The 23,628-nt window shown below is 37.1% G+C and overlaps 1 protein-coding gene across 1 annotated transcript; it reads left to right on the forward strand.

Moving 5' to 3' along the window:
- The first annotated feature begins 766 nt into the window (after positions 1 to 766).
- On the forward strand, positions 767 to 18,760 carry tshr (thyroid stimulating hormone receptor). The gene is made up of 10 exons (XM_088402752.1): positions 767 to 927; positions 4,583 to 4,654; positions 6,631 to 6,705; positions 10,384 to 10,458; positions 11,274 to 11,345; positions 11,978 to 12,055; positions 13,386 to 13,454; positions 15,455 to 15,532; positions 16,191 to 16,379; positions 17,344 to 18,760. The coding sequence occupies exons 1-10, from the start codon at positions 767 to 769 to the stop codon at positions 18,758 to 18,760; spliced, it is 2,286 nt and encodes a 761-aa protein (XP_088258878.1).
- Positions 18,761 to 23,628: the final 4,868 nt, after the last annotated feature.

Here is a 23,628-nt window from a genome sequence, read left to right on the forward strand (position 1 = left end):
AAGACAATCAAGCTACTTTTGATATATACAAAACCGGAAGTGCGAAGGAAAAGTAAAAGCGTCCGATACAAACCGGAAGATGCCTTTCATGCATCAAGTTGTAAGAGGAAACCATGGCCGTAATGGTTATTCACAATGCATATGACTACTGCTAATATTAATAATACTAACAAGATTAACGTATTACACACACACACACACACACACACACACACAAACACACACACACACATATATATATATATATATATATATATATATATATATATATATATATATATATATATATATATATATATATATATATATATATATATTTTTTTTTTTTTTTTTTTTTTTTAAGCTAATAAATCAAGTCAAACTGATGCATGTTTTTCTTTCGCATGATTATTTTGTGGCCTACTGATTCTAAGCAGTGTAATTGTCTCCTGGATTACACAAGGCCGCGTCTTTTGCCAAAGTAGAAAGTAACATAATACCCCAAATAATGAGCGAGAGGCCGGGAGTTATTCCCCAATCTTACACAAGAGTGCCTCCTAAGTCCACCCTCAAGATGAAGACCACCTCCAAAAGCCACTAAAGAGCTCCAGCTGCCCGTCCTCCTGCATCCCTATACCTTTACCGCCTCGCACGCGGAACCTCCTGGGACACCGGTGAGAAACGTGAGCGCTTTTCGGGCGACGCTTCATACGCTATCCCGCTCACGTTTACGCCACCATCAACAAGAGGACAACAGAGCCGAGAAGAGGAAAAGAAACCTTCCGAGATGAAGTTGATGTTATGCATCCTGTTTATCTTCCGCATGAGCACAGCGTCCAATCCCGACTCCTGCCCCGACGCCTGCGAGTGCTCCGAATGGAAAAGTCGCACCGTATCTTGTATTGGCATTGACACCGTCCCCAAATTCCCAGCGAGCACCGAGACACTGTGAGTACATTTTCATCTGTCTTTTTTTTTTGTATGGATGTCGAACATAAAAACGTCTCCTCCGCGATGATGATTTCCCCAACACACTATTCTGGAAAAATCATTTATGCAATGGTTATTCCCCAGAAAGTGTTCCCACATGGCACTTTAACAATCTATCAAGTAGTCGCATTATCTGCCTATTTGCCAATAATAGGGTTAAAGGTCAACAATGTGATGTAATGTATATTTTATATTCAAAAGAAAGTGAAACTTTTTCATACTCCAAACAGGATTTCAATTTGATTGACGGCCACAAAGTGAAAGGCGCTACACAAATTACCTGTTGTAAAACACTGTGATAATGTTCCGTATCAAATTTGAGACATTAGAAGCAATTCTGAATTAAAATGATAACCAAAGTCATTAATGTCATAATATAGAATATACAACTCATTTTCTGCCATCTCACTGGAAATGGATCTTTGACGTCTATAGCCGTCATTGGCGCTGAATGCTATTTAATGAGAATTCAAGTGAATTATGTACTCCTGAGAGACACCCTATTAATTTTTGTCCACTGCAGTGGATGTTTTTTTGGTCAATTCCGTTTGACTCATCAAAGTTACCCTACTAAGTTCTAGTGTCCTCAGAAGAGGACATCTTGGCCTTTCCAGTGAGGCCTCATGTGTTGCATCATTCTGACGCAATTAAGATGAGAACCAAAGGAATAAACATGATAATATAGAATATCAAACTCATTTACTGCCATCCCACTGAAAATGGATCTTTGACGTCTATAGACGTCGTTGGCACTGAATGGATTTTTTTAAAAATGGAATGTCTTCTCTTTTTATGATTCCTATATGATGTTGTTGCCTTACTTAAATGTACTTATTTTGTCTAAATAAGTTTGGATGTGTGTTTGTGTAATGCATGAAAGCGCGGAGAAAGTTTGATTTTTTTTCTACAATTGTGGAAATGTTTGCTATTTATTGAGAATTAAAGTAAATTATGTACTCCTGAGAGCAAACCTATTAATTTTTGTCCTCTGCAGTCGAAACTTTTTTTGGTGTATTCCTTCAAAGTTGCCCTACTGAGTCCTAGTGTCCTCAGAAGAGGACATCCTGGCCTTTCCAGTGATGCCTAATGTGTTTTAGAGGTCTGCAATAAACATTGCTGTCTTATTGAGACAAAATGGACACAAATGAATAGGGAGAGTCTCTTGATGATATATTTTTTACATAATACGGATTTCGACTTTTTAATTTTTCATCATTTTTGATGATGACAGCAATAAAAAAATAAACAGTGATAGAATAAGAACGTTTATGGAAATGATAGTCTTCAAAACACACATCATTATAATTCAGGTGTGCTTGTTTCTATTTTATGTGAAGCGTTTTATGTGTCAAAAACGAAAAAAAAAAGGGTAAACGATCAAAACAGCACTGGAATTGGTTACCAGTCGTTTACATAACCTACACACAAGTCCACTTTAAAAAAAAAAAAAAAAAAAAACAACACTTAGCTTGAGGTTCTTTGAGCGGAAGAAAGGTCAGCGCACGTCGCACAAACACTCTTAAAAAGCTTACCGAGCGTGACACATTTCTCGAAACCGCAGATGGCAAGAAAAAAAAAAAAAAGAAAGGTGACAGTGGAAGAAAAGTTTTCAAGGCTCAAACGAGTTCTAAGACTTCCAAATGTGATCAGTCTTTGGGATCCAATGGGTTCAATGCCGGTGGAAAATGCGCAGGATGACATATGGCGTGTTTTAGCCAATTACACAAGAAAATAAAACGGGAGCCAATCGAGCGCTAGTGTAAAGCCTCCACTTAAAAACCAATTCCGAACCTGTTTGTTTTCTCGGGTTTTGATCCAAAAAGACGAATTGTGAGCTTGTTTGGGTTTGGGCCAGGTGGCGCTGCGGAGGTTCTGACGGATGGGGAGAAATACGCCGGGCGCCAAATTTCTGCTTTATGTTCATGCGTTTGTTGGACTTTGTCAAGACGCGATGCTTTGGGACATTTTTCGTCTCTCCGGTAGTCCCTTGTTTCCCGCGGAATCCGAGCCATGACATCAGCGCGGTTTTTCGATTTGATTGGTTTTGATTTTTAAAAAAAAGTTGCATTGTACAAACATTCACTTTTGAAGCGGCTCACAGTGGGAAGTCTGCGGAAAATCCTGCACATGATGTTAGCATTACAATATTAGTCCAAAACACCTTCAAATTCAAACGGGATCAAAACACATGAAAAGAGGAATAAATCGAAACGATGAACTCATTTAAACCCAAAGACGCAATTGAACATTTTTAAGAGACATTCAATCCCAAGTAATTGTATATTTTTTACTCATTATTTCAAATGTTTGGCAAATGAAGTAGTAGTACCGAAAGTAAACAAGAATTTTAATATGAAGTATTCAATTACTCCAGTATGTAAGGTAACCGATTACCTTAAAATTTCATTACATGACCTATTCAGTTATTTTGGTAGATCATTACTTAAAGTAATTGATTAATATAAATAATTAATTACTTTAATACTTCGCTACCAAAGTAATTTGTTACTTTCGTACTTCATGGCCTAGGGTAATGGATTACTTTAGTAATTCCTTAAAAAAACAATCACTTTAGTACTTCATTAGGAAAAGTAACCTATTCGTACTTAATTACCACAGGTAATTGATTACCTTAGTACTTAATTACAATAAGTTAACGATTAATACTTCACTACCCAATCTAAATGATTTAGTAATCGGATACTTTAATATTTCACTACCCAAAGTAATCTGTTACTTTAGCAGTTCATGGCCTGAAGTAATTGATTACTTTACTAATTCCTTAAAAAACAATTACTTTTGTAATTCACTAGCAAAAGTAACCTATTTGTACTTAATTACCATAGGCAATTTATTACCTTAGTACTTAATTACAATAAGTTATCAATTATTTTACTACTTCATTACCCAAACTAATTAATTATTTTTGTATTTGTTAGCTGAAGTAATTGATTTAGTAACCAAACACTTTAATATTTCATTACCCAAAGTAATCAGTTACTTTAGTAGTTCATTATCTAAAGTAATAGTTCATTATCTAAAGTAATTGAGAGTAAAACAAGCAAAACAAGGAAACAAGGAAAACAAAACACAAAAACGTAAAAATACGTTTTTGGGATTGAATGAGCTATCAATGAACAATAAAAACTTGACTGTCTCACACTGATCCATTTTTAACAATCATTTAATCCATTTGTTGAGTCTGCTTGCAAGAGACAGCAATAAAATTATTGGGTCAATTTGACCCAGGTCGCATTTAAATCACCTAAATGTGTCCAAAACGTCTCCAATTCCAATATCTCATTTTAATCAGTCTTTTACGTTCGTTTCTCCGGAACAGCAACACTGTTCAATTCTGCTTAATTATCCAAGAGTCAAAAACTCCAAAAAAAGGTTGAACTCACTCACTACTTTTACTCATTCACTGCCATTGACGGCAAAAGACGTCAGAAATCAATTTTTCTCATTAACTGTCATTTCAACTCCAAAATCCATTTCAACCTGCCTTAAAACATTAAAACATCCAAGACCACCTCGCTTGCCTTCAAAATGCAATTTCCTTGCCACCTGCCAGTTTTGTGACTAATAAAAAGTCTTTTTTTTTCCCAAGCAGATGGCTTTTCGAAACCCGTCTGTCATCCGTGCCACCGGATGCTTTCGCCGGCGTGGTAAACATCTCCAGAATGTGAGTAACAAGTTTGTTTTGTAAACTTCGACACGGCTCCTTGCGCGCCGCTTTCCTCCACTCGTTCCTTTTTGAAGGACTTTTTTACGCTTGACACCAGCTCACCCTTTTTCCTCGCTCTCCGTCTCGCACTTAAGGGATGGACTTGCCCTCCGCTTAGTCTCACCTCCGGCTGCACAGCTGGAAGCATTAATGCATTCCTTGAACACCGATTGCGCTCCTTTGACCGCAGGAAAGTTTGGAATATTGCTATTTCGGGCAAGGTTTAACTGGAGGGCTCAGGAGTAAAAGAAATATATTTGAGAGAGGGGTTTATTATATTAATCAGATAATTCAGTGTGTCTCAGTTTAAAAGGGTGTGTATTGTGGAAAAAAATATTTTTTGTATTCTGTGTTTGTGGAGTGGCTGTTTTGTATCTGCAAAGAGCTATGATAGCATTAAAATTTTAATGCTAACAGCGCTACAGGTTTTAGTTTCTGATAAGCAAGAATGAGCGAAGACCCAAATCAAAATTATAAGAGCAGTGATAGCGTTAAATTAGCGTCAACTAACAGTGCTATGAGGATTAGCTAAGATCGCAAATCTTTTATGGTTGTTGTGTTAATGAAAAAATCTAAGAGGTTTGATAGCATTAAAAGTAGCATTAGCTAAGAGCGCTATATGAGTATTAGCTTCTGCTACTCAGGGCTGAGCGAAGATCACAACTCTTTTATGGTTGTAAAAATCTAAGCGATTTGATAAGGTTGAAATTTGCATTAGCTAACAGCGCTATATTTATTAGCTTATGCTACTTGGGACTGAGCGAAATCGCAACTCTTTTATGGTTGTGTAAATGCAAAAACTATTAAGAGATTTGATCGCGTTAAAATGAGCGTTAGCTAAGAGAGCTATGAGTATTAGCTTCTGCTACTCGGTAGTTGAGCGAAGAGTACAATTGTTTTATGATGTGTAAATGCAACAATCTAATAATTTTGATAGTGTTAAAATAAGCATAAGCTAACGGTGATGTGGGTATTAGCTTCTGATTACTGAAGCTGGGCAAATGTTTCTGGAAATAAAACAGCTTAACGCTAACGGCTAAAAGCTAAAATTAGCATTAGTTATCAACGCTATCAACATTAGCTTCTGATACCTAAAGCTGGGCAAAAAAAAAAATCCAGGATTTTTGATGATTGTTCTGTAAATGAAAAAGCTAAAAGCTATGTTAGCTTTAGTCTTAAAATTAGCATTAGTTATCAACGCTATCGACATTAGCTTCTGATAACTAAAGCTGGGCAAAAAAAAATCCATGATTTTTGATGATTGTTCTGTAAATGAAAAAGCTAAAAGCTATGTTAGCTTTAGTCTTAAAATTAGCATTAGTTATCAGCGCTACCAATATCAGCTCCCGATGACTGAGGCTGGGAACAGAAAAAAAAAAAAAAAAAGATTTTTGATGGATTGTTATGTAAATGCAAAACGCTTAAAGCTGTTATAGCTTTAGCGTAAACATTAGCTTTAGCTAACAACGCCACCAGTTTCGGCTTCTGATAACCAAGGTTGAGTGACGATCCAAGATTTTTATCTTGCTGACGTGAAAATGCAAAAAACTAAAACATGTGACAGCATTTAGCTTTAGCTAACAGCGCTATCAGTATTAGCTTCTCATAACCGAGGCTGAACAAAGACTTTTAACAAGATACCAACCATCAGCTTTACACGCTTGAACCCATGGATTGGTCAACGTAGAATTTTGTGATAGGAATGTACCGTAACACCGAGCAATTGCCTGATTGGAGGCTCATTTCAACTTTTCTTCTTTCCAGTTACAAATTGGCGCTTTGCGAGTGATGACCCCGTATTGTTTTACATGCGAGATCATGCCTGCAAAATTACCAGTAAATTGGGAGGCTTAATAACTCGGGGAGGAAAATAACTGCAAACGTGAGCGCGATTGCAAATTCAATGACAAATACAAGTCGTTTATTTCTTTTAGATATATATCGGTGGACGTGACCCTACGGAAGCTAGAGAGGAACTCATTTTGCGGCCTAAGGAAAATTACTCACATGTGAGTATATGAAATGAAGGGCACATGCTTTATTGATCCAGGTTGGGTAAGTTCTTGTACCGTATTAGATCCCCCGCTGAGATAAACGTTTCAGTTACTGCCTTGAAAATTGTCTTACCGCTTGCTGGGGTTTAGCCTTACCTCAATGTTTGCGCTTGAATAGCTGCATTCTGAAACTAGATATTGCTTCCTAATTCTGCTAGTCTTACTAGGGAAAATAATACACACACACACATATATATATATATATATATATATATATATATATATATATATATATATATATATATATATATATATATATATATATATATATATATAGTATACATAAACATGCAATAAAGTTATGATCATACCTGAAACAGATTTTTTTTTTAAGTTTGATTTTTTTTTGCTTTTATTCACTTTTTTTGGTTTGTTTCTTTTTGTTAAAAGACATAAATATATTAATTCAGTTTTTTTTTTTAGTTGTTAGCTTAAAAGAAAGAAAAATATCAATAAAAATACCAAGGTAAATCTGAAATAGTTAGTTAATTAATAGTAATGAATTATTTTATAATATATATTAATTGTTAAAAGTTATTGACATACGTGTAAATCCACACAAAATATTGAGATTTTTTTAACGCTTTTGTTTCCTATTTTTTTTAGTTTGTTTCCTTTTTTAGTTTTTTTTGTTTATTTCTTTTGTTAAAAAAAAACATCTTTTTTTTTTTGATTGGTCTGACTTAACAGAAAGAAAAATATCGATAAAATTACCAAGGTAAATCTGCAATAGTTAGTTAATTAATAGTAATGAATTATTTTATAATATATATTAATTATTAAAAGTTATTGACATACGTGTAAATCCACACAAAATATTTAATTTTTTAATGCTTTTGTTCCCTATTTTTTTAGTTTGTTTCCTTTTTTAGTTTTTTTTGTTTATTTCTTTGTTAAAAAATAATCACATAACATCTTTTTTTTTTTTTGATTGGTCTGACTTAACAGAAAGAAAAATATCAATAAAAATACCAAGGTAAATCTGCAATAGTTAGTCATTAATAGTAATGAATGAATTATTTTATAATATATATTAATTATTAAAATATATTGACATACATGTAAATCCACACAAAATATTTAGATTTTTTTAATGCTTTTGTTCCCTATTTTTTTAGTTTGTTTCCTTTTTTTTTGTTGATTTCTTTTGTTAAAAAATAACCACATAACATCTTTTTTTTTTTGATTGGTCTGACTTCACAGAAAGAAAAACAGCAATACAAACAGCGAGATAAACCTGCGATGGAAAAAGTGATTATAGCGACGAAAGTGACGATAGCCTGAAGCCACAATAACCTTGAACACATTGCTGAGTATAAAATGGGAACTTGGTCGAGGCAGATCCTCAAAACCAGGTGACTCGAGAGCAAAAAAAAAATAAAAAAATGCGATCCTGACTTCATACGACAAGAACTGATGAGTACAGGCGCTCCTAAATCGCCTCCCGAGTTTGCGTCGCGACTAAGCGGCAGACTAATTCCAGATGACAAAAATACAGACAGAAGCAATCATTCCGAGCAGCTGAGCTTGGTATATATCTTTCCGGAGGTGTTATTTTATACCTCCAGGGTCTATTTGCTTTTGATTGGTGCGCTACAAGAGATAATAGCCTTTGGCTCGGGTTTCCTTCAGGGTCGGACACAAATGAACGCCCTGCTTCCTTTTTGCCTGCCTGAGGAGGCCGACGGCAGTTGGAGATCTTACAAACTGATGATTGGTCATGTCTGGAGACAAACCGCATACTTTTGAGTTCTTACGGGGAATTAGGGGGACACCAAGGATGAAAGGGAGACAAATTACTCAACGGGGAGTCGCGTTACGTACGGACGGAGGAATTGGTCGCGGCCGTCAGTACGAGACGAGATGCGGTATTTAAGAAAGACGGTTGTGTATTTTTACATCTGTCAGGCAGAACAGAATGGCAAAATAAGATGAAATCAAACGGATTGAAAGTACAAGGGAAGTTTTAGAAACGGAGGGCAGTTGACGTCCCATCCGGCAGATTTGAAGGAATCCAATTACAAAAATACTAAATCATGCAGATTTTGAGATGTATTTGTCCTGAGACCATACGTAAAAACAATTTGATGCAGGAAAAAAATATTAAATGTAAATTGGTCTGGAACATTCCCAATATCTTGAAGTATTTTACCTGAATAAAACACGACAAAACATTATCAAAACAAATCATTAATGTGATATAGAAAATAAAATCTTGCTGAGCGCCACTGCACCACCTAGTGGTGTGGATGTGCAATTACACTACACAGTGCAAAAGCAAAGGGACTGGATTATTTATTTATTTTATTTCTTAAATTATATAACAAAAATTGTTTATATATATATTTATAATATATATTATATTAATATTATATATTTTTAAATGAATAATTAAAATAAATTTAAAAAATACATGAAGAAAAATGTATATTTTTAAATTATTCTTTTTTAAACAAATTATTAAAATGAAAATTAAAATTAATTAATTAAAATTTTAAAAAGTACCATTTACAATTATTCGTTTTTTTAAATGAATAATTAAAATGCAATTTAAAAAATTATTTAAAAATATATATGAAGAAAAACAGAACAGAAACAAAAATTGTTTATATATATATTTATAATGTATATTATATTAATATTATATATTTTTAAATGAATAATTAAAATAAATTTAAAAAATACATGAAGAAAAATGTATATTTTTAAATTATTCTTTTTTAAACAAATTATTAAAATGAAAATTAAAATTAATTAATTAAAATTTTAAAAAGTACCATGTACAATTATTCGTTTTTTTTAAATGAATAATTAAAATGCAATTTAAAAAATTATTTAAAAATATATATGAAGAAAAAGTATATTTTCAAATTATTAATTTTTCAAACGAATTATTAACATAAAAAATAAATAAATAAATAAATAAATAAATAAATAAATAAATATATATATATATATATATATATATATATATATATATATATATATATATATATATATATATATATATATATATTAAACAACCCCTTTGATTGCTATATGAATGCACTGTACTGTACTGCTAACCCGCAATCCTAATAAGGACAAGCAGAGTAGAAAATAAATGATGTGTGACAAAGGCACCAGCAAGGCAATAAAAAGGAAGAAAAAAAAAACCGGGATTGCGGAAATGAACTCATTTAATGTGAATACGCCATTGAAAGAGGCAAACCGCCGGTTGAGTGAAGAAAAATCGACCTTATAAGAACACGGACTGGCAATGATTCGTCATTTATCAGCTTATAAAAGAGCCTAGCCGAATACTGTACATCAATGATTTCAGCAACAGGAAGTGAAGCCCGTGTGCCAGCCTGGAGCCATGAAGGTCGTTAGCCAGGATGAGAATACGGCCAAGACACATTTGGCCTTTAACACATAACACAGTCCAGCCGGAGTGAACCAAAATAAACACATTAATGAAACACTTTTTTTTTTCTTTCATTCCTACTGGTTTTGGCTCCCTGCAATAAACTTTGCCCCAGCAGGTTTTAAGAGACACCTTCAATTCTTTTGTGTATTCCACTCATTCCATAGAACAAACTGCTTTTACTTTTTCATGATTTTATTTCAATAAAATATTGTCTCTTTGTTCAGAGAGATACGGAATGCAAAGAATTTAACCTACATTGACCCGCAAGCCTTTAAGAATCTACCCAACCTGAAATACCTGTGAGTACTATGTATTTTTTTTTTTTTAACATATAATAGTTCAGAATTTTAACAAACAAGTACCGTAATTCCCCAAATAAAAGACACACTTTTTTCCCAAAAAAATGAAGGCCAAAAGTATGGGTTGGTTCTGTAAACAGGACCTTCGAAAATAGATAATTATTATTTTTTTTTACTTGGACTGAACTGGCAGGTTGTTACAGCATTATTTTCAATAAAAGAAGCGAGCAAACTGAACCAACGTACGAGTCCGTCCTTGTTCACACACAGGCATATTACTATAACGGAGAGGATCATGTAAAAGTTAGGATGTCTCCGTGCACCAGTTAGCGGACACTGAAAGGTATTTCATTTGACTCGTTTATTAATTGGAATATACACACAATTATAAACCTGGTGAAACACGAATGCTGCTCAACTTTGAGTTATTTACGATCAAATGAAATTGAACCGCATCGCGAGGGAAAAGAAAAAGCTTCGAGCGCATTTTACACTGGCGAGGCGTTTGCGGACCACTCACAATGTGGGAAATCTGAAACTCGCTTAATTTAACACGCAACAAAAAAAAAAACTTACGGATATGAACACAAAATACGAATATTTCGGGATGACCTTTTTTGTTTGCTTAGTTATTTGTTTTTGTGATGTGCACTTCTGGGCCACCATAGTACACTTCTAAGTAGCAATGTACAAAAATCCAGCTGAATTAAATACGTTATATTGGGGCATATTGTAGCTTGAAAGGATTAGAGTGATCAAATCTGAGATGAATGCAATTTTATGATCTTGTCTAACTGGTTCTTCTTGTCCATCAGGGGGATTTTCAATACAGGCCTTAAAACCTTTCCAGATTTCAGCAGTGTCCACTCTGAGAACAATTTCATTCTGTAAGTTTTTCCACCTATATATATATATATATATATATATATGGACCCGCAAGCCTTTAAGAATCTCCCCAACCTGAAATACCTGTGAGTACTATGTATTTATATATATATATATATATATATATATATATATATATATATATTAGGGCCCAGTGCAAACGTACTAAATAATCATAAAATGCTAAGGTAAACAATTTTGACAAAGGTGGAAAGTCCCAGTTCTTTTCCATCTGACATATTCCCAATGTGACAAGACAATTTGGAACAGACTGGCAGACAAATTAGTGACTTCCTGCTTGGAGCGACTGCTTTGGTGGATTTCCAAGCCAAATTTCACTGCGGTCAGAGCACTCAAACGGCATTAATTGAAGTGTACGGAGAACGCAAAAAAATCACAACACAAGCGCTTATTATGCGGCCGCTTGCACTTGTTATGAGTCCATGTTCTTGGGGATGATGTGAGTCATCAAGTGTGTGGATTTTTTTCTGCCATTGAGTCATTCCTTCAATCGAGCACTTTCATTTTCCAGCTAAAGCGTTAAAAAAGAAGGCATCAATCTTCCATCCTGCCACTTTCCACTTAGGAGTATATAATGTTTACGATTGTACTTAATGCTCTCTCTGTTTTGCAGGGAAATTGTAGATCATCCCCACATTACTGTCATCCCGCCAAACGCCTTCCGCGGCATCACCGGTGATGTGCTGACTGTGTGAGCTTTCGCCGTGACATGTACACACAAACGATATAGGCCGGGGGTGTCCAACATAAGGCCCGCGGGCCATTAACGGCCCATTGCCCACATTTTTGTGGCCCGGGGCATGTACTGAAAATACATTTTCACTAGAGCTGTATGCTATTAAAAAAAACATAATAATAATAATAAAGCAAAGGTTCAATCCTAAACAGCGTTATAAGTGTGAAAACATTTTTTTTGCGCATAAATGTGGCCATGCAGCTTTCTATTTTTCTGTATGTGGCCCTCAGAGGAAAAAGTTCAGGCAACCCTGATCTAGACTATTCCAGTGGTTCTCAAATGTGAGATTTGACTGAAAAATCTAACCCTAGGCTTTTTAACTCATTCAGTGCCATGGACGGGCATTCCCGTCTTTTAAAAAAGTAATAGCAATAGTACTCATTTGCATGTAATTGACGTTTTGTATTGAAATGAGTTGGGTTGTAGTTCAGTTATGATTACAAATGCATTTTATTTGTATATGTATTGAGGTCCACAATCAAATTCAAATGGTGATAAATAGGTTGGGGACCTTTGATCTGGAGGGGGAAAATTACATCGCAAGTGCTTCATGAGGCTTCGTTACTGAGTGACGTCCATCTGCTCTGTGAAGTGCTGTCAAAAGGAGTTTTAAAGCATTTCAACTGAATACCAGCAGATGATTTTGCTGCTTTTATGGCAGTCAATAATTCAAACATCAATAAATACAAGCGACACCGCATTTCTAAAGTGATTAGATTGGACAGCCGCTCTTATAAATATACCTAATTTAGTTTTGTACCATTAGATTCAATTTCCATGTGTCTTCCATGACTGGAAACTTGGTCAGCCATCGATCAAGTGTTTCATGTTATCCAGCATGCATGGGGAAAAAAACCATAACGTTCATTCCAGGGGGTGGCTGATTAAAATGTTATAAGCCACTACACCAAAAATAAATGCTCCATAAATAGTAGGGATCTAATTAAATCCGTATTAAAATCCAGAGCGCATTCCATTTTGTTATGAAAAAATAGTAGCGAGAAAGGTGCGGACAGGTCGGAATGAGCTCAGTTGAATAACATGTTGTGACGTTGAACGTTGTATTAACACGCAAACACACAACATGTGGACATGCGGTGGAGGGAAGAAGGGATTGTAAATTTAATACATGGCGCTGCATTTATAGGAAATGTAAACCACAAAATTGCACAGACAGACAAGACGTCACTGTGAAGTTTGCAGTGTTAGAGGATGAGGTAGTGATTCCAACAATGCTATGTTAGTTGTACGGTATTTTTTCGATAAACGTGCTCTTGTTTTGCAGGATGCTGTATGGGAACGGCTTCAGGGAAATCCAACATCATGCCTTCAATGGGACCAAGTTGGATCAAGTGTATGTCTAAAACGCGTTCAATTGAATTGATGATGATGCTTTGAAAGGAAATTGATCAAAGCAGGGTTAGTGCAGGAGCAATGTACAGTATTTGATTTTCAAATTAAGAGCAAATTAAATGGAACATCAGGTAACTTGGTGTATATATATATATATATATATATATATATATATATATATATATATATATATATATATATATATATACACACACACACACACACACACACACACACAAAATGATAAGTAAGATGAGTAATGTTGATAACATAAAAAAAAATGTACTTTACATTTACAAAAGTCATTATTTAGTTTATGTGCTTTAAAAGGTAATTAAGTACTAAATTTTGGATTATTTATTAGTACTCAAGTACCTAAAATAATCTGTTACTTTAGTTGTTGAATACTTAATTGTTACATAATTACCTAAAGTAACTGATTACTTTAATCTGTCAGTGCCGCAAGTAATTGATTATTTTAGCACTTAGTACCTTAAGAAATACATTATTTGAATCCCTAAAATAATTGATTAAGTATTTTTGTACATCACACTTTAGCCAAACAACAAACAATTGGAAAAAAATGGATGGGACTCAATGAGTGTTGGAGTTATAACAATTTATTACTATTATTAAATTATGTAAATATATTGTAAAGCACCCATCCATTTGGGCAAAACCTCAATTTCATGATTTAGCTCATTTTCAAACTATTCATTTTTTTAAATGAAGAATTAATCCAATTTATTTGATTTATTGCCGTGCCCTTGTATCAACAAATCTAATGTAATGCAATTTCATGCAATGATAGGACCTTTTTCAAATTAAGAGCAAATTAACTGGAACATGAGGTAACATATTGCTGAATTGTGTTATAATGACTATGTATGACTTAGTGATTAGATTTTTGGTTAGAGGAGCCAGAAATAAAAAAGATGACGTTAAAAGATGTATTTTCTGGAGTAGCTAAATAAAATAAACCGAGACATACCACTACAAATGTAAACAAATGTAAACAAGACACGCTTTTTTTTAATCCAAAAATATTTGGTTAGCGGGTACTATGCTGAAAAAATATTTTACAGGGAAAAAAAAATGAAGACCGACGGAAAATGAGACGTGCGTTCAACTTCTCACCTCCGAACGACTGAGTACATTTTCTCCGCGTTTTTTTTTTTTTCTCCCAACTTTGCTCAGCACTTTCAGACCTCACAACTTGGTGGGATCAAACTATTGCTGACATGTGTCATGTGTATTTTTGCGCTGCAAACGGATCCCCCGGTCCTCACTCCAAAACGGGATTTAGCCAAGTTTTTGATTAGCCTGCTCAAGTTCTCATGGGAAAATTTGCCTCGAAATTTGCTAACAGGAAGTCAGTATTCGGAGCGCTTGGATTCTTTGCGGCCATCTCTAAAAGCAATCATTGTATTTCATTGGTCATTTATTTGCTGCAAAATATATTCGTTTGCGCGTTTTTTAAAATTAGCCGAGTTATTTAGCGGTAAATTCTCATCTGCTCGGTTGTAATCGGGACGGACATTTTACAAGAGCTTAATGAAGCCACTCCAGAGTCTCAACACATGTGTGATGTTTGCCTTGGCGCGTGATCTGCAGCCGAGTGTTAAATGACGCCAACGCGGCCCGACCAAGAAAAACACGGATCTGATCACATGGTGGAAATCTTTTTATCCGCGCCGTATTTTGACCGTTTTTCGTTCGTTTTTTTTCCACGTCGTTCTCGCACTATTTTAGCCTCATGTACGGCGGGCTACCGCTAGTGTGATAACTAAGCGGTGGTGCCGTGTCGAAATTTAACATGTGGTCACCATCCGGGTGAAATTTCAGCTCCCTGATGTCTTTTTTGATGCTTTCCATTTAATGTAAATTTCAAACGTTATGGGGGTTTAGGAGTGCTTCACTGTGTCATTTATCCAATTTTATTGAGTAAGAACTGTTTGATTCCGTAAAAAAAATGAGAAAAATGTGTGTTTTGTTTTTCAGTGACGTTCACAGGAATAAATATTTGACCAAGATGGATGAAAGAGCTTTTGACGGCGCCATCAGCGGGCCAATGCTTCTGTAAGATCCTCACACTTGGCATATTTGTTGACTAACGTTAATGAGCATCCCGATTTGATTTTTTAATCAGCAGATCATTAGCATTTTTATGCAAAATCGGTAGAAAATCTCAGAATTCGCAGATTTGTTGACTAAGGTCAATGAGCGTCCCGATTTGGTTTTCTAATCGGCAGATCATTTGCATGTTTATGCAAAATCGGAAGAAAATCTCTTATCTCAAATTTTAATCACTATTTTGGCAAGACATGATTAATTAAGCTGATGCTCGGCCATATTAACATTTAAAAAAGCCGGCAATACATGTCAAATATGGACTTTGTCATTCTACCACCAGGGGGCAATGTTTCCCACGTTTAAAAGACTGACTGTTTTTCCCACCCGAATATATTATTTATCAGTGTGAAATGGCATTGAGTTTCTCACCTGATTCCTAATATATACAGTGTTGTCAATTGAGACTCAAACTGGAATAAATTCGGTTTGACATGACCAAAAATGACATTTTGACCGCTAATTGATTAAATTTTGCTTAAAATTAAATAAGATGCTTGGTTCTAAGTAGGCTTCAATCTCCTTCGGTCTAGACATGCTGTGAGGCCATGGTTAATAATAAAGATAGTAATTTTTTCAATGATTTTTTTTCAACGGGGTGCATCAGAGACATATCCGAGACGGGGATCAGCTCCCTACCCAGCAGCGGTATGGAGTCCCTCCGAGAGTTGAAGGCCCGCAACGCGTGGGAGCTGAAGAAACTGCCACCTATCAAAACCTTCAAGCAGCTCACCACGGCCAACCTCACCTACCCCAGCCACTGCTGCGCCTTCAAAAATCTCAAAAAGAAACGAGGGTGAGTTTCATCCTTGAAACCGCGATGCGTTCGATGCATGAAAGAAAATCAGACGAGCGTATAACTTTTGAGTGTGATCTGGAAAGTGCGTCGGGCAGCGGCACTTGCGTAATGTGGATCTTGGCTGGTTCTGAACCAATTCTCGCGTGTGCTTAAGTGTGGCTGACACTGCTGTCATAACCAGCGGGATCACTTTGTACCATCGTAGGACCAAGAAAAAGCCAAAATTGGAACGCTTTTGCAGTATTTTGATCCTTTTCGGGTCATTTTCTTCATTCTCACCCGTACTGACCCGTAAAACTGCTTCAAGGAAGTCAAGGATCGGCAAGATACTGATTCTTATCGGTACTTTCCCGTCTCTGAGAATGTTGAGTTCATGCAGGTGTTTTGTTGATGCCGTTAGTCAAGCATAACGTAAAGAGAGGACGAAAAAACGTCAAAGAAAAAAACGTAAGGCAGGGACGTTGTAAAGCAGGGGCCCACTGTAATATATATATATATATATATATATATATATATATATATATATATATATATATATATATATATATATATATATATATATATATATTTATTTACACACACATTTTCTAGAGCTGCTTATCCCCACAAGGGTCACAGGCTTGCTGGCGCCAATCGCAGGGCACACAAAGACGAACAACCGTTCACGCACCCAATCGCACCTAAGGAGAATTTAGTATGTCCAATTCACCTGCCATGCATGTGTTTGGAGTGCGGGAGGAAGCTGGAGCACCTGGACAGAACCCACATAGGCTCGGGGAGAACATGCAAACTCCACACAGGAAGGCCGGAGCCAGGTGGATTTGAACCGAGACCTTTGAACTGTGGACGTGCTATTCATTGCGCCACGAGCCACCCTAATATATATATATATATATATATATATATATCATACTTGACAGTTGTTATTAACTATTCTATGCGGTCCGAATGTGTTTTCCAGATATTTGGAGTACATCATCTGCAATCTGACGGCGATTTACGAGCAGCATAAGCGTTCGGTGGCGGCGCTCCACGCGCCCTCCCTTCGAAATGTGGCGGAAGACCTCCCGGAGGAACCGAACGACGGCGCACGGCGCGGCGGGTTCCACGGAAGCTTGCATTACCACGCCTACTTCGGCGGGCACGCAGACGAGGACGTGGGCTTCGGAGAGACCCTGATGAACCCCCAAGAAGACCCCAGCGAAGATTTTGATAACCGATACGATTACGTGGTATGCGACGAGGGGGAGGTGACGTGTTCCCCGGCGCCCGACGAGTTCAACCCGTGCGAGGACATCATGGGCTTTGCCTTCCTGCGGGTTTCCGTGTGGTTCGTGAGCCTGCTGGCGGTCGTGGGGAACGCGGTGGTGCTCCTGGTGCTCCTCACCAGTCACTACAAGCTCTCCGTGTCCCGGTTCCTCATGTGCCACCTGGCTTTGGCAGATCTCTGCATGGGGATCTATTTACTCCTCATCGCCTCTGTGGATCTCCACACGAGAGCCGAGTACTTCAACCACGCCATCGACTGGCAGACGGGACCCGGGTGCGCCCTGGCCGGGTTCTTCACCGTGTTCGCCAGCGAGCTGTCCGTCTACACCTTGACGGCAATCACGCTGGAGAGGTGGTACGCCATCGCGTTCGCCATGCGGCTGGATCGGAAGCTGCGTCTTCACCACGCCGCGGCGGCGATGCTGGCCGGATGGATCTTCTGCTTCCTCCTGGCGCTGCTACCGCTTTTAGGCGTCAGCAGCTACCAGAAGGTCAGCATCTGTCTCCCGATGGACGTCCAATCCACCGAGGCCTCGGTCTACGTCATCTTCGTGCTCGTCCTCAACATCGCGGCCTTTCTGGTGATCTGCGCTTGCTACGTTAAGATTTACTGCGCCGTGCACAATCCGCAATACCGTTCCGGATCCAAGGATACCAACATAGCAAAACGCATGGCGGTTCTTATCTTCACCGATTTTCTCTGCATGGCGCCCATTTCTTTCTACGCCATGTCGGCCGTGTTGGACCAGCCGCTCATCACGGTGTCCAACTCCAAGATTTTACTGGTCCTCTTCTACCCGTTAAACTCGTGCGCCAACCCGTTTCTTTACGCCATCTTCACCAAAGCTTTCAGGGGGGACGTGTTTATCCTCCTCAGTAAGATCGGGCTGTGCCAGCGCCGGGCGCAACTCTTCCGAGGTCAGACGGTGTCCTCCAAAGGCAGCGGCGGGACGAGCCAAATACGAAAAGACAAAGACAAGTTCCGGAGCGGAAAAAGTCCGGGCCAGAAAAAGGCGAGCGTTCACCTGAAAAAATGCTTGGCGTGTTCGTACCATCCGGTGGCCGGCCCCAAGGCGAACCTTGAGGAGAACCAGAACCTGGAGACGTGAGCTAAACGCCAGCCGGAGATCTCCGGGCCTTGAAGTCTGTTTGAATATTTAACGGGACGCTCCGAGCGAGCTTCCATTCCAACTTCAGCTGTTTTCACCATTTCGGCGGGGAGGATTTTACGCTTCCAGTCGGTGGAGAATATCAAGTGTCACTGAAATATGACGTTGACCGCATCGCCTCAACTGTGAGGCCTTCGTATTGAAACGCAAATGTAGCACAAGGAGAGATACTGTATATGGAGGAACTGGCAAAAGTTTGAAAACACCCTCTACTTCATCCTTTCTTCAAACATTTTCCGAATCGTAGATTATCACTTCGGTCATCAACATTATGAAGAAAAATTATATAGTTATATGGTAAAATAACTATGTTTTCGTTTTTATATATATATATATATATATATATATATATTAGTGTTATAGTATCTTATAATTACTATAACTATTATATATCTGTAATTTGTACAGTTAAATCTATAAAATTGATATCGATTCTCTTCATATATATATATATATATATATATATATATATATATATATATATATTAGTATTATAGTAACTTAGAACTACTATAACTATTATATATCTGTAATTTGTACAGTTAAATTTATAAAATTGATATCGATTCTCTTCATATATAAAATATATATATATATATATATATATATATATATATATATATATATATATATATATATTAGTGTTATAGTATCTTATAACTACTATAACTATTAATCTGTAATTTGTACAGTTAAATCTATAAAATTGATATCGATTCTTGTCATACTAATATCATTATTTTCCGAAAGTATTTTAATCTTTTAAAATATTTTAACTCTCTCCAGGCAAGCATTGCAGATTTGCAACAGTGAAATGCGAATCGACTATCGATTCGAGAGACAATTTCTCACTCTGCTTTAAATTAGCCGCGGATTTATTATCTTCATCTCAGTGCGGCTTATGTAAACTCAAATATGATTATGACTTTTTTATGTGCATGTAATTGTTGTGAGCTATATTATTTGCTGTATCAACTTAGTCAGTGTTCATCTCCCAAGATAATGTGATCCCGATTCCGAAAATAAAAACACATTTGGATGATTGGCCGCTTTCTAGTAATTGCACGCAGGTATGCTTCGCAGAATTATTATTTTTTTGGTCAGTTTTTCTCTTTTGGAATGTAATGGTTGTTTTTCCAAAGGTTGGTGATATTTTTCCATCCTCTTAAGGAAGCAAGTGACTTAAGCAATCAGCGGAAATAGATTTGCATGCGCTGGAGGAGTTCAAAGCAAATATTGGCAACACACACACACGCACACAGGCACACACACACACAATGTGATAGTGAGTTGCTATTGCTACGCCAGACAGTAGCGGCTTAACATCTGGTTAGCATTTCATTTGCAAGGTGACATTTTTTTGCAGCTTTCCTGGAAAAGTAGCTCAATTCAGATATTTATGGAATTTCAATCATTCACACAGATATTTTACGAGTGATTCTGACTTTGTGTGTATTTTAATATTCATCAACAGCTTTGGGAGGATATATGTGTTCGATTGTTATCATTTTTCGCTGTTTATTTCAGACACACATCAATTATATTGCACATTAAACATCAATTCTGGCTAATTGTGGGCTGGGATCATTCCCAAGTTGTTGAAATAGATAGGATATATTTTATTTTGGTTTTTTTTTAACCCATCAGCATTATTTTATATCAAAGGGAAAACATTGAAAGAGCTAGGAGACTGAAATTTCACCCAAATAGTGACAACATATCCCTTGTCTGAAATACTGTGAGGATAATGCAGAAGACAATGACCACAAAAGGATCAAAATACTGCAGGAGGTGAACTCACTGTTCGGCTCAAAAATCCTGATCGTATAAATCTTAAGAGTTCGAGAACTACCACTCTATACTAATAATTGATTCTCAATATTATGTCAATTGATTTAGTAATTGCTAAAAGGTATCATACCCTCATCATATCGCTCAGTGCTACTGTTGTGTCAAAAATGACATTAATTAAAATCATAAAAAGAATGACCCAATTTGGGGTCGCTGGATTATGAATTCTAACAAATTTCTGATTTGTATGCCTTAAAATTGCATCACTACAACAATATTTACAAAACTAAACAAAAAAGAGCGTGCAATGTTCTGCAACGTAGTCACAAAAACACAATTCAACATTAAGTTGTTTCATGTTCCAATTAATTTGCTCTCAATATGAAAATAGTATATTTACACAGACTGCTCCAATATCCTATATCGGATTTGATGATACCTGCAGAAACACTGTTTAAAGTTTTACGTACCCCCTGCACCGCCCTAATGTATATGTATATGAAGTAAACGTTTTGAAGGTTCTTCCCCAGCACATGATGGAAATCAGTTGCAATTTCCTTAATGTAAATTGCTAACAAACGAACAAACCGCACCCAATTACCCCCCTAATAACAACTGGATTTATTTCCATTTTGACTTCCTCTCGTCTGCCTGCCTAATTTTCATAGTAAACCCGAGCCTTTCCTCCAAACGATTGGGTCAGAACTGGACTATGTTTCTCTCCTCTGACACCGGATCAAAAGTTGGAGCGCTTTCAACTCAATCAGCATCGCGGAGATTTACTCTAGCCTTGATGGCTCCAAAAGCGTTTGTGATTTTTAACTAGCCATCCAACTCTTGTTCCTGGGAACATAAAATCCCTGCATTTATGACGTCATTCCCTGCACTACTCCACGGGCCAGCAGGCTTGGACAGCACACTTGCGGGGTTAAGTTGCCGCCTTCTGCATCGAAACCTCTAGAGAGCGGAGGAGCTTGAGCAGACCGCAAAGTGGCTATCAGAAAATGCCTTTGAAAAACACGGAGGAAAAAATTCAATCGAGAGCTCCGGCTAGTATTTTCTGCACTATAAGAATTATAAGGTGCACCTTTAACGAATGGCCTATTTTAAAACCGATTTCAGATAAGGTGCACCGCATTATAAGGCGCATAGAATAGAAGCTACAATAGTGGCCGGGGTTGCGTTATGCATCCACTAGATGGAGCTGTGATAGAGGGAATGTCAACAAAACAATCAGATAAGTCAGTGAGACTTTTCGGTCAGAAATTACGAATAAAGATGATTTGTGGAAATCTGAAGAATGGAAAAAAATATCTCCTGACATTCAAAGACTGTTGAGATCAGTGGTCCCCAAACTATGGCCTGTGGGCTGGATCTGGCCCACTTCTGCATTTTATCCGGTTAGTTAGTAAGGTGCACCCAAAGTATGAGTTAATTATGGAAATAGGGAACTGTGTGCCGTATGGTGCGAAATTTCTGCAGTTTCCTGCTTCTGTGCTGATGAATCATGGGAAATGAAGTCCACCCATAGAGGAATGAGCTTTCTAGTTAATATGGTGCACCCAAAGTATGGGTTAATTACAGAAATAGGGAACGGTGTGCCGTATGGTGGGAAATTTCTGCAGTTTCCTGCTTCTGTGCTGATGAATCATGGGAAATGAAGTCCACCCAGAGAGAAATGAGCTTTCTAGTTAATACGGTGCACCCAAATGGGTTAATTACGGAAATAGGGAACGCGTGCCGTATGTCGCGAAATATCCGCGGTTTCCCGCTTCTGTGTTGATGAATCATGGGAAATAAAGTCCACCCATAGAGAAAGAAGCTTTCTAGCTACGTGGAGAGTAGCTGTACTGTATTCGCTCACGCAGTTGACTGGAGACACTCATAAAGTCTCATTCTAAGACCAGCAGCTCAGACTAACACGGCCGCACATAAGACGAGGACCACTTCATCTCAAGCATTCTTCAGACGTTCTCCTCTTCGCGGGCCCGAATAAAAAGCCTTTGTGATACAATACTTGATACAGCGGATGAAGTGGCAGCCAACCTCAAGGCCTATTCATAAGCAAGGACGAGAGTTCCTGATTCAGCCGTAATCCCAGACAGCACCGCACCCCCAGGCAATGATTACCCACAGGGAAACACACAAGGGATTCTATCAGGGGGTTTGGATTGAGAATTAGCAGGGAGGGCAGAGCCAAACGCTATGCAGACAGACAAACCTCCAGACGTTGGATTAGTTGGCCCGAAATGTGGATTTCAAGGCAGTTTGGAGTAGAGCTTGTGTTTTTAGTTCAGGAGTCATGGGAAATAAATACCGTGCATTGTATGTAGTTGATATGCTCCTGACAAGAGAGCCTTTTCCTTTGTGTCCACATTTGTGGACATTTGTTTTTGGTCAATGATTTCTTATTCAAGGGAGTTACTCTGTTAAGTCCTAGTGTCTTCGTGGAGGACATCCTGGCAGTGGAGGATTTAATATGGTTAATTTTCCTTTAAATTTGATTTTTTTAAGTTATTTAATCTCGTCTTTTTTAAGTTCAGGGATGAGCCCAGCCAGGGTTAAAGAACAAAAAGAAAAATCACAGCTCATAATTTATGCTCGCAGCTCTAATTGGTTGTTTTTTCATCAGGCATTGTTTTTTTTTTTTTTAATCAGATTGGAGGTGCATTACAAAATGAAGCCAGTAATGGCTGTTTTTTTTTTTTTTCCGGTTATGAAAAGTGTTAACAAATACGGCAAAAAGTGTTTAATTGCCATTAAACATTTAAGGTTTATTTTAAAAAAAAATGAGGAAAATATTTATACTAGGATGTTGTATACTGATTTTAGTTTTAATGTAAACTAAAAAATCATAGCTTGTGCTTGACTTAAATGTCACAAAACTCATCCACTCCCAAAGACGTATTTTTTCGTATCTTTTATGACCCTCAGTATTCAGGCCTCGATGTTTATTTTTAAGTAAATATTAAAATAGATTTATCCCTTGAAGAAAGTTTAAAGTACAGATGTCTGTA

This window comes from Hippichthys cyanospilos, chromosome 20, assembly GCF_059441005.1.
Source record: "Hippichthys cyanospilos isolate Australia breed blue-spotted pipefish chromosome 20, RoL_Hcya_1.0, whole genome shotgun sequence".
In the NCBI taxonomy this organism is placed as follows: domain Eukaryota; kingdom Metazoa; phylum Chordata; class Actinopteri; order Syngnathiformes; family Syngnathidae; genus Hippichthys; species Hippichthys cyanospilos.